At 34.5% G+C, this 15,355-nt stretch overlaps 1 protein-coding gene across 2 annotated transcripts in view; it reads right to left on the bottom strand.

Moving 5' to 3' along the window:
- Positions 1-4,469: 4,469 nt before the first annotated feature.
- Positions 4,470-15,355, bottom strand: part of LOC114353869 (uncharacterized) — a 33,498-nt gene continuing 22,612 nt past the window's right edge. For both annotated transcript variants that reach the window (XM_028305999.1, XM_028305998.1), the window contains exons 3-4: positions 5,656-5,970; positions 4,470-5,256 (exon numbers count right to left, since the gene is read on the bottom strand). In XM_028305999.1, coding sequence (XP_028161800.1) covers positions 4,538-5,256; positions 5,656-5,818 — 882 coding nt within the window. In that variant the 5' untranslated portion in view covers positions 5,819-5,970 and the 3' untranslated portion in view covers positions 4,470-4,537. The remainder of the gene's footprint in view (positions 5,257-5,655; positions 5,971-15,355) is intronic.

The following is a 15,355-nucleotide window of genomic DNA, read 5'->3' as shown; positions in this document are numbered from 1 at the left end:
TGAATCGACTGCTAAAATTTTTGCGAAAATGTTAGACCCTATATTTTTCTTAAACAATTTTCACAACCAAACCCGCTTATAAATGGCAAGCGAGTTCATAAATATCCCCAAAAATGCGTCCAAACCCAGATTTTATATTCAAAGAAAACCCCGTGGTCTGTAAAAATATTAACGCGAACGGACAAGATAAGGGGAGACTTATAACCTCTCCCCAAATAGAGGGGAAACGCATATATTTACCCCAGAAGGGGAGAATAGGTTGCCACCAGTTATCTGTGAATTTACGCGTGGTTGAAAATATTGTTAATGACGTCACCTCACCCTTTTATTAATTGTGGTAAAATCAGTTTTAGGTTTGTAGATAACGTCTTTTAGGATAAGTGCTTGCCAATTTTATAATTTATGGGGTTAGGTTGAGTAAATAAAATCCTAAGTTATTGAACAAATCGCTTTTTACCAGACACTGGATGTAAAATATTATAAGTACTTATAAAAATAAATAATCATAACTTGGAATATTATGACGTCATTAGACTTTCAACGTTTTAAAAACTGATGAAATGATTGATTTAAAACCTACTAAAATATATTTTAAAACCGAATGGGCTCGTCAGGATAAAATCTCAAACTCTCAATGCCTTTAAAATTCTCAAACCTGTTGCCAAAAGGTTGAATGGAATAAATTGCAATATGAAGAAAAAATCATCATTTTTGTATCACACAATGATGTGTAATAAAGTTTTAAGGAAAGAAATAAATAAAAATCGAGGATTTGTATCGTGGAATTAACAGGAAACTATATATTTTTTACGAACAAACATAGTAAGTTATATCTAATCCAAACAGATACTTCGGTTTATCCTTATTTACTGAGATGTTACAAAAATAAGAGGCATTTATCCCCGTATCTTACGAACAGCATAATAAACATTGTGCCTGACTATAACATAGAAAGTNATTTTGAATTTGAATTTGAATTTGAATTTGAATATGATTAAAAAAATAAGAACTATCATTGGTAAGTGAAAATTTTCTTATACATTGCTCTACATTTTCTCGGCTTATACACGAAAGCTGAGCATCATAAATTAGTGAGCTTTTATTCGGTCAGTTCAAAACCGCAACCGTTCTGATAAGGGCAATAAAAAATCTTCAGCTTGCCACGCCTACCGACTGGGCGTGGTCTAATTCACCACGCCCACCGCCTCCACCTTGAGCTTAAATTCTCACATCCTTACAGACAATGTCTTTTAAAGCTGTACAATGCTGCTAATTCTAGGACGACAGCGTGTGAGATGTGGGTGGCGAGAAGTGTCGACTTTTTGAAGTGGTCGGATTGTACGATATGGCGATTCGCATATTGATCGGAGAAGTTTCTAGACGATTGATTAAATACTCATGGATGGGATCGCAGACGTACTTTGCGATTGAATCGAGGGCTTATTCCACTATTCCCCATTGACAATCCACGTCAACGGAGATTAGTGAACTTTTTGTTCACTATTCCCAGTTAACGCCAATTGGACATTATAAAATCAAAATAAAATCCTATTATAACGGGGATTAATGAACTTTTTGTTCGCTAATACCCGTTGACCGGGATTGTGAACGGGGAATAGTGGAATAAGCCGAATCGAGAAGGTATTTAAAGATATCGTACTCTGTCGTAGTGGCAAGGTGAGAATATAAAACCCAGTCTTTTTGAACCTTGTAAGGTACCTACTCATCTGAATCTAAAAATGTAAAGTATAATCTGATATAAATATTAGGTAAGTACAATAAAGGTACTTTAACAATAAGAAGACCGCAGAACCTGGGCGTTCTAGGGGGCAATAGTATGATGTGAAAATCAGTATTAATTTACGAGCGTATGATTTAAAATAATGCAATATAGCCATGTGTATTAGGTATAAGAAATTTGACCATTTTACGCAATAAATTAATAAACTTTCCACTGTTAATAATAACCAATGACCATACATACATCAACATATTTTTTAATTTTAATTCGCAAATTAAATGTACAACAATACATTCGCGATCTTAGTGATCTATATGAGTAAGATCCCAAGGTTTAGTGTAATGTGGTTAAGAAACTACTAGAAATGAATAAGAAACGCTGGCGATTACATATTTCCTGAAAGAGAACTAAATAAATGTAGGAGAAGGAGAGTGATCAGCAAAATACCATTGGCACTAACTTAAAGCTTCACTTTAAAAAAATACAAACATTTGAAACTCATTCTTTATTTTTACTACCCCTGAAACTGTTGAATACTTCTGTTGAAAGTTAAATAAGATTATTGACATAACAATTATTATCTTATTTACACAATTGTTAAAGTCTAATGGCGTCAAAACCCTGATTGTGGTTTTTTGGTAATATTTTTTTTATCTGAAATTAGTAACAAAAGCTTGTTTTTCAAGTACTTTTTCTTTTTTTTTTTCAAAATACTTACCTCTACGTCTTAAACTGCAGTTTGTTTTCGTCGTAGTACGAGCAGGTCATTAATCAGCCAATAATATGCAGCTCCCCGTTAAAAACACCGCTCACCGATCAAAATATGACGCGAAATCTTAGTATGGATGTGGTAGAAAATGTGAATGAATTTTATGCAAAAAGAAAGGCACATCAAGTTAATACCACTGTTCTTATACGGACTACTGTCAATTGCAAAATAACTATACGACAATACAAAAAAACATGCACCGAGTATTAAACATAGCTTCTGCCCGTGTTATTTTTTTTTAATGAATTATTGAAATTTAAATTAATAATTACTTTGCTAATGAAAGTCTCCTTTATCGACAGGATTTACAGGACAGGCAATGCCTAGTGTGGAGGTCTGTCTTTTAGTTATAGTGTTGTTTTGTTGTTTGATTCTGGAAATAAATATTTTCATTTTTAATTTAAATTTTCGAACAAAAGCCGTTACTTTCGCGATTAATGTGTACGTTAGGTTCTTTATTTTATGCTATTGTTTCCCGGTTTATGAATTGAAATTTTATCTCCAGCTTATTTTCTGCGGCTGAACTTTCAAATTGTTGCTATCGTACAGATGCATCTTCTTCAAGCATGTACTTGTGAGTAGATCTTCCCAGAACAAGAATGTCTTTTAATCTCTCTCCAGTAAATTTTATAGGGAAGGCTTACGCCCCGTTGTGGATTTTAATGTAGAATATTGATCATAGACATAAATACTACTTTAATCTTCTAAAATATAACTCAAAGGTGACTGACTGACTGACATAGTGATCTATCAACGCTCAGCCCAAACCACTGGACGGATCGGGCTAAAATTTGGCATGCAGGTAGATGTTATGACGTAGGCATCCGCTAAGAAAGGACTAAATCGTGATCCACGCGTACGAAGTCGCGGGCGGTCGCTAGTGATTAATATTTTTCACGTCCATACTATACCAACGTGGAATTTTTCTTGACATAATGATGATAAAAATATGATGTCTCGCTCCCCCTCGGATATCCTGGATATTGTGCCGTTCCCACAAAGAGCTGATGAATTTGTGGGAAATGCTACTTGATTGATACTTGTTAGATTTTCAAAACAAACATGAACATGTGTTTTTTATCCTAAAACAATTCAGTTTTTTTATTATGCTCGTTAATTGTATTGTGGTTAAATGAAACAGAATCGGACATCATAGGTATCTACTGTAAATTCTTTCTCAAATAGGTTAATTAACTTAACATTACACCGAGTTGTGCGTCAGTATCTATACTTTTTATTCGATTTCGTTAAATAAGTATTGTATTGTTTATTATATTATCAAATTCGCTCTCAATGGATCGACGATCTAGTGAGGTGACGAGATGGACTAAGTTGCGGATAGCGTAGGACTGATAGTTGTAGAAATCTTGCCATTTTTCTATTGATAGAAAATCTCTCCTGAAAAGATTTCCTGTGGTAGAAACGATGATCGTATGTATCAGCCTATTGGTGGACTAGATGTTAGTGGCTTCACGTGTCCGTTAATTCACATTATTGTTCTAAACCCTAAAAACAAACACTTAGAATTTAAATGGCTAATGGCGACGACCTTTTTTATTTGGTCTCATAGTAAGATAAGGCTCCAAACTATTGATATGGGATTCGAACCCACGAGTCGGAATCAATAATTTTAGGCAGTTCAGATGACGTTCATTATATTAGTGTGCTAAAAAGGTTTCTTTATCGATAAAAACTGATGTATTGATTCATCATCATCATCATCATTTCGGCTACAACAGGCGACCTCTGCTGAAGATAGGCCTCCCCTAACGATTTTGCCCGGTTTATGAATCTACTGTTCTGAGTTCTGTTCGGATATCTACTTACGTACTTCTTAGGTTACACAGATTCAATGATAAAAACCATAATTTTCAATATTAGAATGTATGCATTTATTCTTATTTATAGTAAATATTAGAATGATTTTTTATATTTTAATGTATTTCTAATAAATACAACAGTCATTACATTACAATTACATTAATGTCAAAAATGAAAAAATATGAATGTCAAAAATAAAAATTAAATCATTGCTTTGCGGCTTTCAACTTTTCTAATTCTATATGTGTCAATAAAGTGTAGATCCGTAGCTGTATGTCTGTCTGCTTCTTAGCTGAAAACTTGCTAGTGATATAACTAGCCACTTCATTGTAAAATGTCTTAGCATCTTTAGAAGCTAGACCAACAGACAGATCAGTCAATGTCGGGTTATATTCAACTTCTTGTTTCACAACACTGGTCGTTGCTGGTATTTCAAATTCTAAAGGAGTATCAGAGCTTGGCTTAAATCTTTTAGGGTTGCTTTCATTTGCATCCGTGTCATCTATATCTGGTACCTCTATTTTAATTTCAGTAACTGTCTCTGGTAAATTCTTTTCATCAGTTTTAGTGGTGTGTGATCCAGCAATCATGACTTTTGATTTTGGAATTGACGTTTGTGGTAAACTTCTATTTGGGTGAGATCTAAGCGTTGAAATATTTCTCTTTTTTTTTGGTTTTATAAGATTTTTTAATTCTTCATCAGTCATAAATTCCTTATCACTTAATGAGTCTTGGTCACATTCTGCGACGTAATTATTTTTGTTTTTCTTCTTACTATCTGATGCACTCTTATAGATTTTGTCGAAAATGCTACAATCTAGAAAACTTAGAGGTGATTCATGGAACTGCAGACATTTTCGTCGACTGTGTATTGTTCCGAAGTAATCTTTTCTTAACTTCATCCAATTCACTACGCATTGATCTTCTGCGAACAAGTAATAAAAATATATTATACACCTACTTAACTACTACTGATTTTTACGAGTACGCGGATATAAATCATTCCATCTCTATATTGATCGATACGAGATATGACATAGAAGATTAATTTCTAGATTTAGCTAATTTATTCAGACAGTTTTATTTCTACGAAATTCAGATCTTTTTGACACATCACATTATATTAAAACCGGCAGTATTTTGCTGTCTCGTATAAAACAGTAAACCATAACGTTCGCTAAGGAAAAATTCTAAATTCTAATAATAATAATGCACAATAAATATGAACTAAATCCACAAACAAACACCCAAGAGATTAATAAATAACACTTAATAATTTATCAATAATAAATAATGTTATTGTTACAAGATTGAAGAAACTTACTAGGGACTCCAACTTCTGCCGAGATGACTTCCCAACATTCCTCCGTCGCATCTTCCTTTGATCGGTAATCCTTCTTGTAAAGTATTGGGTACTTCTTCACAGCGTTGATAAGTGCGAGCTCGTGTGCCAGCCATATTCCTGGTCTGATTTTTTTTCTTGGCATGTTAAATGAGTTTTCTAATACAAATGCGTCTTTTTTAGTTTAATGTAACACGTCTGCTCGATGCGGCGTTGGGCGTGGAATGAAATTGTTACTGGTCACGTGGACGCCGACTTGATGTTTGCGCGGGAATCGATGGGGCGCTGTCGGCAACACTGTGGATAGATTAGTTACGTTATTTATCGACAAATAAAACCTTTATGTCACCAATTTACCAATCATTCGCATGATGCATAAATTGTGCTGCATTCGCGGAACGCGATGCCACAAGCGATGCCCTTAGAAAATGCACCGTAGCAAATTGGATATTTAGAGACAGTTGTCCGTTTGAAAAAATATTGGTTGCCCTATTGTGTGCGCTGATGGGTGCAACAACAACACAGAAGGGGTACCTATTTTTAAAACATTTTGAATTCGAAGTCCTTTTTAGGGTTCCGTAGTCCTGACAAGGAACCCTATAGTTTCGATATGTCTGTCTGTCTGTCCGAGGTTTTGCCTGGAAACTATTGGCACTAGGGAGCTGTAATTTTGTGGAGGTATGTATATTAATCACGCACAGAACGGTAAAATAAAATTTTGAAAAAAAAAATTTTTTTTAGGGTACCTCCCATACATGTAAAGTGGGGATGATTTTTTTTTTCATCTTCTACCCCATCGTGTGGGGTATCGTTGGATAGGTCTTTTAAAATGGTTTAGAGGTTTCTAAGATTATTTTTCCATTTCGGGATCTGTTTGCAAATAATTAAAGTTTAAAGTGCCAATTTTTGTTCGAGTTGTGTTGTTTTTGCCCTCTAAAAACTAAACTGTTGGCTTGAAAAATCTGGAAAAATTCGTAATAATACTGCTTTTCATGAACTTTCAAGGAAAACTATAGCGGTTAAGATACATCAGTTAGTTTAAGAGTAATAGTCATTTGACTCATGTATTATAAAATTTCTTAACCAGTAAAAATTCTTTAGAAGAAAATATAAAAAGTGACTTTAAGAAAGATAAGATAAGAAAAACTTTATTTGACACAAAAAAGGAAAAAAATAAAAAACAGAACAAAGGGACTTAAAACTATACACGCATATTTTTGTGCCAAAAAGGTGCCCGCTCAGCATTAATCGAGCCACGCGTGCATGCACGCGTGCCCCGACGCTGGTTTTCAGCGGGCGCCTCTCCAACCAACATTATAAATAAAAAAAAATAATAACATTATACAAAACAAAACAAAAACATAACATTGACAAAGACAATGTTTACAAAGAGAGCGCCACTAGTACTATTTAGCACAATGGAATAACGAACATTACTTTGATAGAAGCACAATAAAAAATATTATGCAAATCAATAAGAAAATCAATAATATAGAATGACGTTTACCGCTACAAAATTATTTCGATCCACATTCCGACTAGCTATAAATTTATCAAAATATCAGTTTTATCGGAATTAATTAATTATCGAATCGAGTCACACGACATCACTCGATTACTTTGCGATTGCAGTACGATGATACGATTATTTTTACGTTGCGGCAATCACCAAAATTCGCTAAAATGACACTAATGACGTTTAAAAAGTGGCACGCTCGTCCTCACACAAATTTTTTCACATACTGCATCTATCAATATCTGTGACAATAGGTATCCTTCCGTTTGGCCAAATTACTTTTCGCCAAATTTCACTTCGCAAACAACTTATCGCCAAAGTTTCATTTCCCAAATGAACTTTTAGCAACTGTACTTTTCGCAACTAATTCATTTCGTCAAATTATCATTTGGCAAAATTTTACTTGGCAAATGTTTATATAGCAAATGTTTTATTTTGCCAAATATTATATCCCAAATAATTTTTTTGGTCAAATTGACACTTCACATACTTACCCACCGTTACCCACAAATCAAAGCATAATGCACATCATGGTTTTCACAAGAATTTTATCTAAAACAAAGATATTGCAGAAAATAGTGGTTCCAAAAAGTAGGTACTGCAGAAAATAGTAGGTTAGGTTAGGTTAGAACAGTGACCCTAGAATCACCTCTATTTTGAAAATTTCGATAAAAATAATGAAATAATAAAATAATTTAGAACAAATTTTATATTAACTAGTTACCCACTAAACAAAACAATAACCACAAGCTAATATATATTCCATTCTATGCACTAATGAAATTATTTTGCAAATAGTTTGTCGTGAAATACCTTTGCCAAATGAAGCATTTGGCAAAACATACTTTGCCAAACAATAATTTGCAAAACAATAATATGCCAAAAACAACATTTGCGAATTAAAAGTTTGCAATAAGTTGTTTTGCCAAATGAGAATTTGCCAAATGAAAATTTGCGAAACGTTGTTTGCGATGTGATAATTTGGGAAACGTTTTTTGGCCAAACATTAGTAATCCGTGACAATAAGCTATTTTTAAAAATAAAATAAAATAAAAAAAAAGAACAAAAGGAAAATGGGTGATGATTGACATGACAATTGACATTGAATGAAGAATGAGGTCTCCGACTAATATTATAGTTATCTGTGAATGAAGATTGATGAAGACCACATGCATTGAAGACCGCGTGCTGCCACGCAATAAAAACGTGATTTCATCTTTGGAGTTGGATTTCACCATTTTGATTCCTGATTTTGATTGAAGAAAGTGATTTATAGCCACACACCACAAAGGTCAAGCCAGAGAACAATAAAGTAAAGCAGGCCCAAGACGACGCTAAACGGAGTGCTTGGCGTTTTGATTCCCACCCATTGCCTTGGTTTTTCGGCATGAAGTGCAAGTAACTTGGTGAGAAAGTTATCCATTTACTGTTTAGTTCGATACATTATACAATTCAATAAAGATAAATACTACTTTACTTTCCCTATAGGATGCACTCATGCGCAGGGAGGGCCCCGAAAATGAAAATGGGGAATTGGAATGGGAATGGTGGCAACTTTGTATGAACCCAGCGCTTCATGATCATGGCCTCCGTCCATCCTTTGATGAAGTATTGTAAAGACTTTAGATGAAGTAATTGCTTGCTTATGAAATATATTATGGTAACGACGGACAACTACAGAACCCTACACTGCGCGTGGCACGACACGCACTTGGCCAATTTTCAACCGACTTCAAAAAAAGGAGGAGGTTCTCAATTCGACCCGTATGTTTTTTTTTTTCTATGTTTGTTACGCGATAACTCCGCCAATTATGAACCGATTTGAACGCATCTTTTTTCGGCGTATAGGTAATACCTCAAGGGTGGTCCCATTTAAATTTAATAATAAAAAAACAACCCCCATGGGTGGAAAATTGGGGATGAACTTTTTTATACGCAATATCTCCGCCGATTATAAAACAATTTGAACGATTATTTTTTTGTTGAATAGGTATTATCAAAAGGGTGGTTTCATGCGAATTTTAAAAAAATATTTCACCCCCAAGGGTGGAAAATTGGGGATGAACTTTTTTATACGCAATATCTCCGCCGATTATGAACCAATTTGAACGATTATTTTTTTGTTGAATAGGTAGGTATTATCAAAAGGGTGGTCTCATGCGAATTTGAAGAAAAACTGATCATGGTAGGTACAACTCCTTAATGCTTAGGAGTTGTAGGATAATTCTTTAAATATTATAAGTACAAATAGACCAACAGTTGTATTCTTTCATGTTTTTAAGGTGGGCTGACGGTTTAAAGTCTTTTTAGGTTTCCTATATGGTAACCTGTATTTTGTAGGGAATATTATTTTACACTAGTCTACTAAGAATATGGTCTCAATGTACTGCCTACCTTCAGTGGTAACATCAAGGTAATAATTAGTTAACTAAAAAGCAAGAAATAAGGAAAATTTTATTAAAAAAAATAAAACCGACTCCAAAAAACCTACACTAAAAAGTAGAAAAATAATTACTAATTACCTACTTATTTATTAGGACGAATTATTAATATTTATGTAGGTATACCATGATTGATACTTTTGGAGTCGGTGCAGGCAAACTTTACATGTTTCATAATCTTGGCACCGACTCCAGAAGTATCAATCATGGTATACCTACATAAATATTAATAATTCGTCCTAATAAATAAGTAGGTAATTAGTAATTATTTTTCTACTTTTTAGTGTAGGTTTTTTGGAGTCGGTTTTATTTTTTTTTATAATTTCCTACTAATTTGGGATGGATATTATTTTTGTCAGGTTTTTTTTCACCTGAATTTTATGGATTTGGATTCGGAAAATATAAACTTGTCCAAATTGGTGCCTGCGGTAATCCACGACAAAAATTGACAATCGATATTACTTGATCGAATAAAAACTTAATTAAGTGGCCAGGTTCCACGTGTAAAAACTCTTAACAACCGAGGGCACAATGTTATACCACAGAATAAGTAATAGTACCAGGTTATACTAAACTTTAATGTTAAATTGAACAATAAATGAAAACCGCATCACCATTCCGTTACTCTTCCCATCGATCCAAAACAAATATCCCCGATAGATTCACCATTATTTTTGTAGCAAAAACTTTTTCTGTCAACTTGCGCCGATCTATGCAGCGTAAATCATAGGGTGCGCATAATAATGTAATAAAATAGGGCCCGATACTTTGTTTATTGTTTTGATGAGTCTGCAGAATATCCCCCTGGATGCAGGCATTAGATCCGAGTTTGAGCCCGCATACGTCTTGACGAAATTCGATTTTTTGGATCCTATTCTAAAAGATTGTTGCAAAATTGCAATCGACGCGATCGTTATTTAGAGCCAGTTGAGAGTTCAGTACCATAGGTTTGTACTAGGTAATACTGTTTTTGTGCATATGAGTTTTGTATGGCGGTCAAGCTGTAGATCCTGGCTACACAGGAGTTGCAGCGGTGGGAACGAGAGGTGGGAATAGTCCCGTTGTTTTTGTGTACATAGTATCGTGTTTAAAAATTTCAACTTTAGAACAGTGTTCAACTGAAACTTTTTACAAAACACAATAAATGATGAAATGTTCAATAGTTAGAACTGTTTAAACATTTTATAGAGTCTATTATCCGTAGTACTTTGCTGCGAATCCTTCACCACTCGCATTATAAATTCGATATACTTACTCGATTTAATTCTCATCGCAAATTGCCAACTATCGTCTACAATTCATCGAACCGTTTTGTTTGGTCGCAACTGCGATTAAGTTTGTGAATTTTTAATACACAGATCGTCGTAGAACAACAGGCGTTCGTTTTTCGCTTCGTTTTTCAGAATTCCACTTGATTGTCATCTGAATAATGCATAGTCGTTCGCTAGCGATTTTTCAATTACATCACAATGTGCACGGGTCTCATTCAAAAACGTTTGTAAATAAAGCTCTCCTTCAATGCGTTCCGATGCAAATTGCTGCGCTCGTTTATATTTAAAGACTTTACCTATGGGGAATGACGAAAAGCGTATGCTGATTTTGTGAAAATGTTGAATCGATCGTACATAATATATGGACATAATGAAACTTGTTTTGGGACTCTACTTAACATGATCCATTTTTTGAGATAACGTTGAATCTGTCTAGCAGTACAAGAAGAAATATTCTATCAATATCTAATTGTAATTTCATCAAAACAGATACAAAAAAATTCAAATTGAATTTTTTTAGACATCCATCAAATGTCTACAGATAGATAAAAGATTGTAAGCGCCAAATTCCATCGTCAGTTGAGTCCAGAGACCACTAGATTAGAAGGAAAACGGTAAAACAAAAAGGTGGCAGCACACCGCGTCCAATCTATCAGGGGGAGAGTGGGCCGAGTGCCGAGAGGCCGATAAATGAGTGTCGTTTTTTTCGGCCTCAAACTAACCTGCGCCGATAATATCGGCGCGACTTCGCGTAATGTCCACGCGGATTATTGCTATATAAATTGTCCGCAGTTTGCCCATTCGATTGGCTAGGGCTGTCAGCTTTTTAGCGCGTGGAAATTTAACAAACTGATCATGATTTTTCTATTACATAACGACATAGTACATAATATTAAGAGTTAAGACGTAGGTACTGTACTGTAACAACTCTGTAATAGGCAAGTATAAAGATTTTATACTAATACAACGACCATAATTAGATCAACAATGTTTGTCATTCAGAGCCAAAATCTGTTCTGATCAATCTGTGAAAAGTAGGCCATGTTTTGTGAAAACTTAAGTGAAAACTAAATTGTTGTTGTTGTGGAAAAAAAACGCAGATTAATCATCAGCAAACAAAAAAAATTGAAAAACAGCCCAAGCCAGTCAGTTTTCATCGAGTATGTAGGTGTAGCTAGTGATTTTGTAAAAAATATTTAATGTTTGGCAGCCCTAATGCGAATTTCCCGCTTTTGGCCAGTCACTCCCCATGGGAACATTTAACGATATTAGGGCTTTATTTTTTATAGTTTGGGACAAAAGAGCGCGATATGTCTGCGGAAGTGGCTACTTTTCCATTTTGTCATATTCACTTATGGATAGATGCTATTGCTATTACCATAATATGTTTCAATTTTCCTGTCTTCAATTAGTTATAATATAGATAAATCAAAGTTTAGGGAGAAATTAAAAACATTTTGAAGTCATGTAACCTAAAGAAACCAGTGAAGAGCTTAAGATCTTCATCATTCACTCAAAAAATTATCCATAAGATTTTCCATGTAAAGAAACTACAGGATTCCATAGAAGTCCGATTCACTTTACGTGCGAAATAGAATTTTAAAATTATTTTATTTGCAAGATCAGAAAACACGTTCGGTCCATCCCCATTAAATGCACATTAGCCGGCTCATAGTATGAAACAATTTAAATTTTCCGCATTTTTCCCAACGTTCAGGTGATATCAAAAGTTGCAACAAAGGTTTCCCAAAAAACCCCATTGTTATCGAGGGTGTAATTTATTAGGGGTCCCGGCTCACGGGGACCTTTTTTTATATATCATCGCATTATCCCCACTCCGGGAGTTACAACTTCTTAAAGGAAATCAGGGGAAATTAATTTGGCTTTTTAAAACTGTCCTTAGCACCGGCCGACTTTGTGCTGTTTTGATAAATGTCATTTGGGAAGATAAAAATGCATTGTTGGATAGGCTAATGGTTGGTTTGTTTGGAACAGGACAAGGCTGGGATAAATAGATGGATATAGAGATTGAATTTAAGATGATCAGGCTGAAACTAAACAAAAACAAAAATCTCAACTCGGGAGTTACGGTATGTGCCTTCTAGCAAATAGAAAACACCTATAGACTCCATCTACTCTATGTTCTATCTCATACCGTAAGTAAAAATAATGAAGGAAAATGTGTCATTGGAAGAAAACACTTTAGAATCTCACACGTTTGAATAAATATCAACTTTAGTCTACATAAATAATTCCTACTTAATTACTGACTACGATTTAATTAGAATGTGTAGGTAGAGGCACCCTTTTTGACTCTGACAAAAATACAAAACCTTAAAAAATATATTTCGAAAACAATTAAAATATTCAAAAACCCTAACGAATGCTCATCATTCCTGCTCATCCTTTCCGATTAAACGTGTCCCTAATATTTTTATCTCTAGCATAAATACTCAGTAATGAGCCCCGAATTCTCTTCCAAATTTATTCAAGCTGGCCCATTCGAGTGTGCATGGTTTTGATACAAAAATATAATCTACGGTTGTATTAGAAACCCTATTAATTCAACCGCCAAGTTATTAGAGTGTGGATATTTTATTCGTAAAAGGGGTACGATTTAAAATGAATGTGACATAAGCAAATTGTTTCTTTTGAATTAAACGCTCTCCAGAAATAGGAATCTGCATGTGTGAAGTGTTATTTATTTGGATAGATGATTTTCCTCCTGGATTTGGACTTTAAAAATAAATGAAATAAGAAATTGAAATAAAACAAGATATAAGAGAAAAAACTAGCATGGACTAGTATCCAGACTAGTAGTATTCTAGTGAATACTAAACGAAAATTTAGTTTTCTCAATGAATAATAACATAAAATGTACTATTGAATAAACTACATATTTTCAAATAAAAATGTATCAGTATATGTATGTAATCAGTATTATCCAGGGTGAGCGAGAGGCATAAATGTGAAAAGTTAGACACAATAAAAAAGAACTATATTAAAAAAAAATGCACAATAATTCCTAGATTACTCAAAAAATAGTAATATACAACGAGCAACTATGTATTTTTTTCAAATAAAAATGCAGCCAGCTCTCCTGGAGTCCATAAAACACGTCACTATTATCCAGGGCGAGTGAGGCATAAATCAGGCCGCTCAGCATCGCATTAGCGACCGCACCCTCTTCACGAAACTATGCCTTACAGCCCCTGCAATCAGTAGGTATCTAGATACCTATTTTGTTTGTTTTTACAAGCTTTTATTACAATTTTAAATTTCTCAGAACGTTGAACACTGACTATGAAAATTAAATCGAAATTACTATAATCCTTAAAAGTTCTAATGGTAGTGGCGACAGAACGGCCCTAGGATTGTGCTTATTGTCTTTTAATTATTCTTGTTTTTATGTATTTTTTAAAATATTATTTAACTCATTAAAAACGTATGCTCGTGACTCGTGAGATTACGTGTTTCACTAAGTAATTTATTTAGTAATTGTAACATTATTAGTGTTGTTTAATTGCTTGCTAAGTACACAATTCAGTATACAATTCACTTCCACAGTAAAATCAAACATCCAATGATCTTTAGTACCTGCAAGATGTCCATACCCACAGCACGGCAAAATTGATAGCTTCCTTACAACCCTGTATCACGCCATGGGAAATTGTAAGGAACAATCCATTTCCTGGGAGACACGTGCTATTAGGAATGCATCCCGGAAAAGTGAGATAATTTAAGTCTCGAGTAGAATCATTCCTGAAAACTTCTGTTTTTGAGGTCTTTATTGGTAACACTTGGATTAATGATTTAGAGTTTCACTCAGGGCTCACTAATTATATTGATTAAATTAATTCTTTGACAGTATGTTCATAACTAAAAAGCTTTAGATTTGAATTTATTCAGGTTTTCCATCAATAATAAATAACTTAGCTCGGCTTTTGGCCCGAACGTCATCGCGTTAGCCCAGTGTCAACACGAACCGAAAAAACCCTTTCAAGCATCATCGATCCATTTGAAAACAAACGGCGTACAAAGCGCTGTTCACATTGAAAACATATCGAGTCAATTGTCGTTCGCAACTTAAACATTGGACGTATTGTTTACGTCCGTATCAATCAACAGGAGCGCTAACAAAACCAATCAACTTCGTCTCGCCTCTATTTGCTTAAAAGACCCGCACTTTTTCCTTTTGGCTTTTCACTGTCGCTGTGACCCTACCGTCCGTCACCGTTCCACGGATATATTTGATTAAAAAATAAAGTCGTCAGAAAGCGGGAGTGTGGAGGCCTACACGGCACAAAAGGTATAAAAGAGTTCTTACGCCGGAGCGGCTTAGCCGGTCCTGTCACGTATCACGGACCGTCGTTTGCGTTTTGTAGTTTCACTATCTGAAATCGAAAGGAGTCCCATTTCATTTCTGCGTCTCTGAATTTCCATGGCCATTATTG

The sequence above is a fragment of the Ostrinia furnacalis genome, unplaced genomic scaffold (assembly GCF_004193835.3).
Source record: "Ostrinia furnacalis isolate ACB-3 unplaced genomic scaffold, ASM419383v2 OfSCF1849, whole genome shotgun sequence".
Classification (NCBI taxonomy): Eukaryota; Metazoa; Arthropoda; class Insecta; order Lepidoptera; family Crambidae; genus Ostrinia; species Ostrinia furnacalis.
This window is presented reverse-complemented; position numbering and strand designations above follow the sequence as displayed.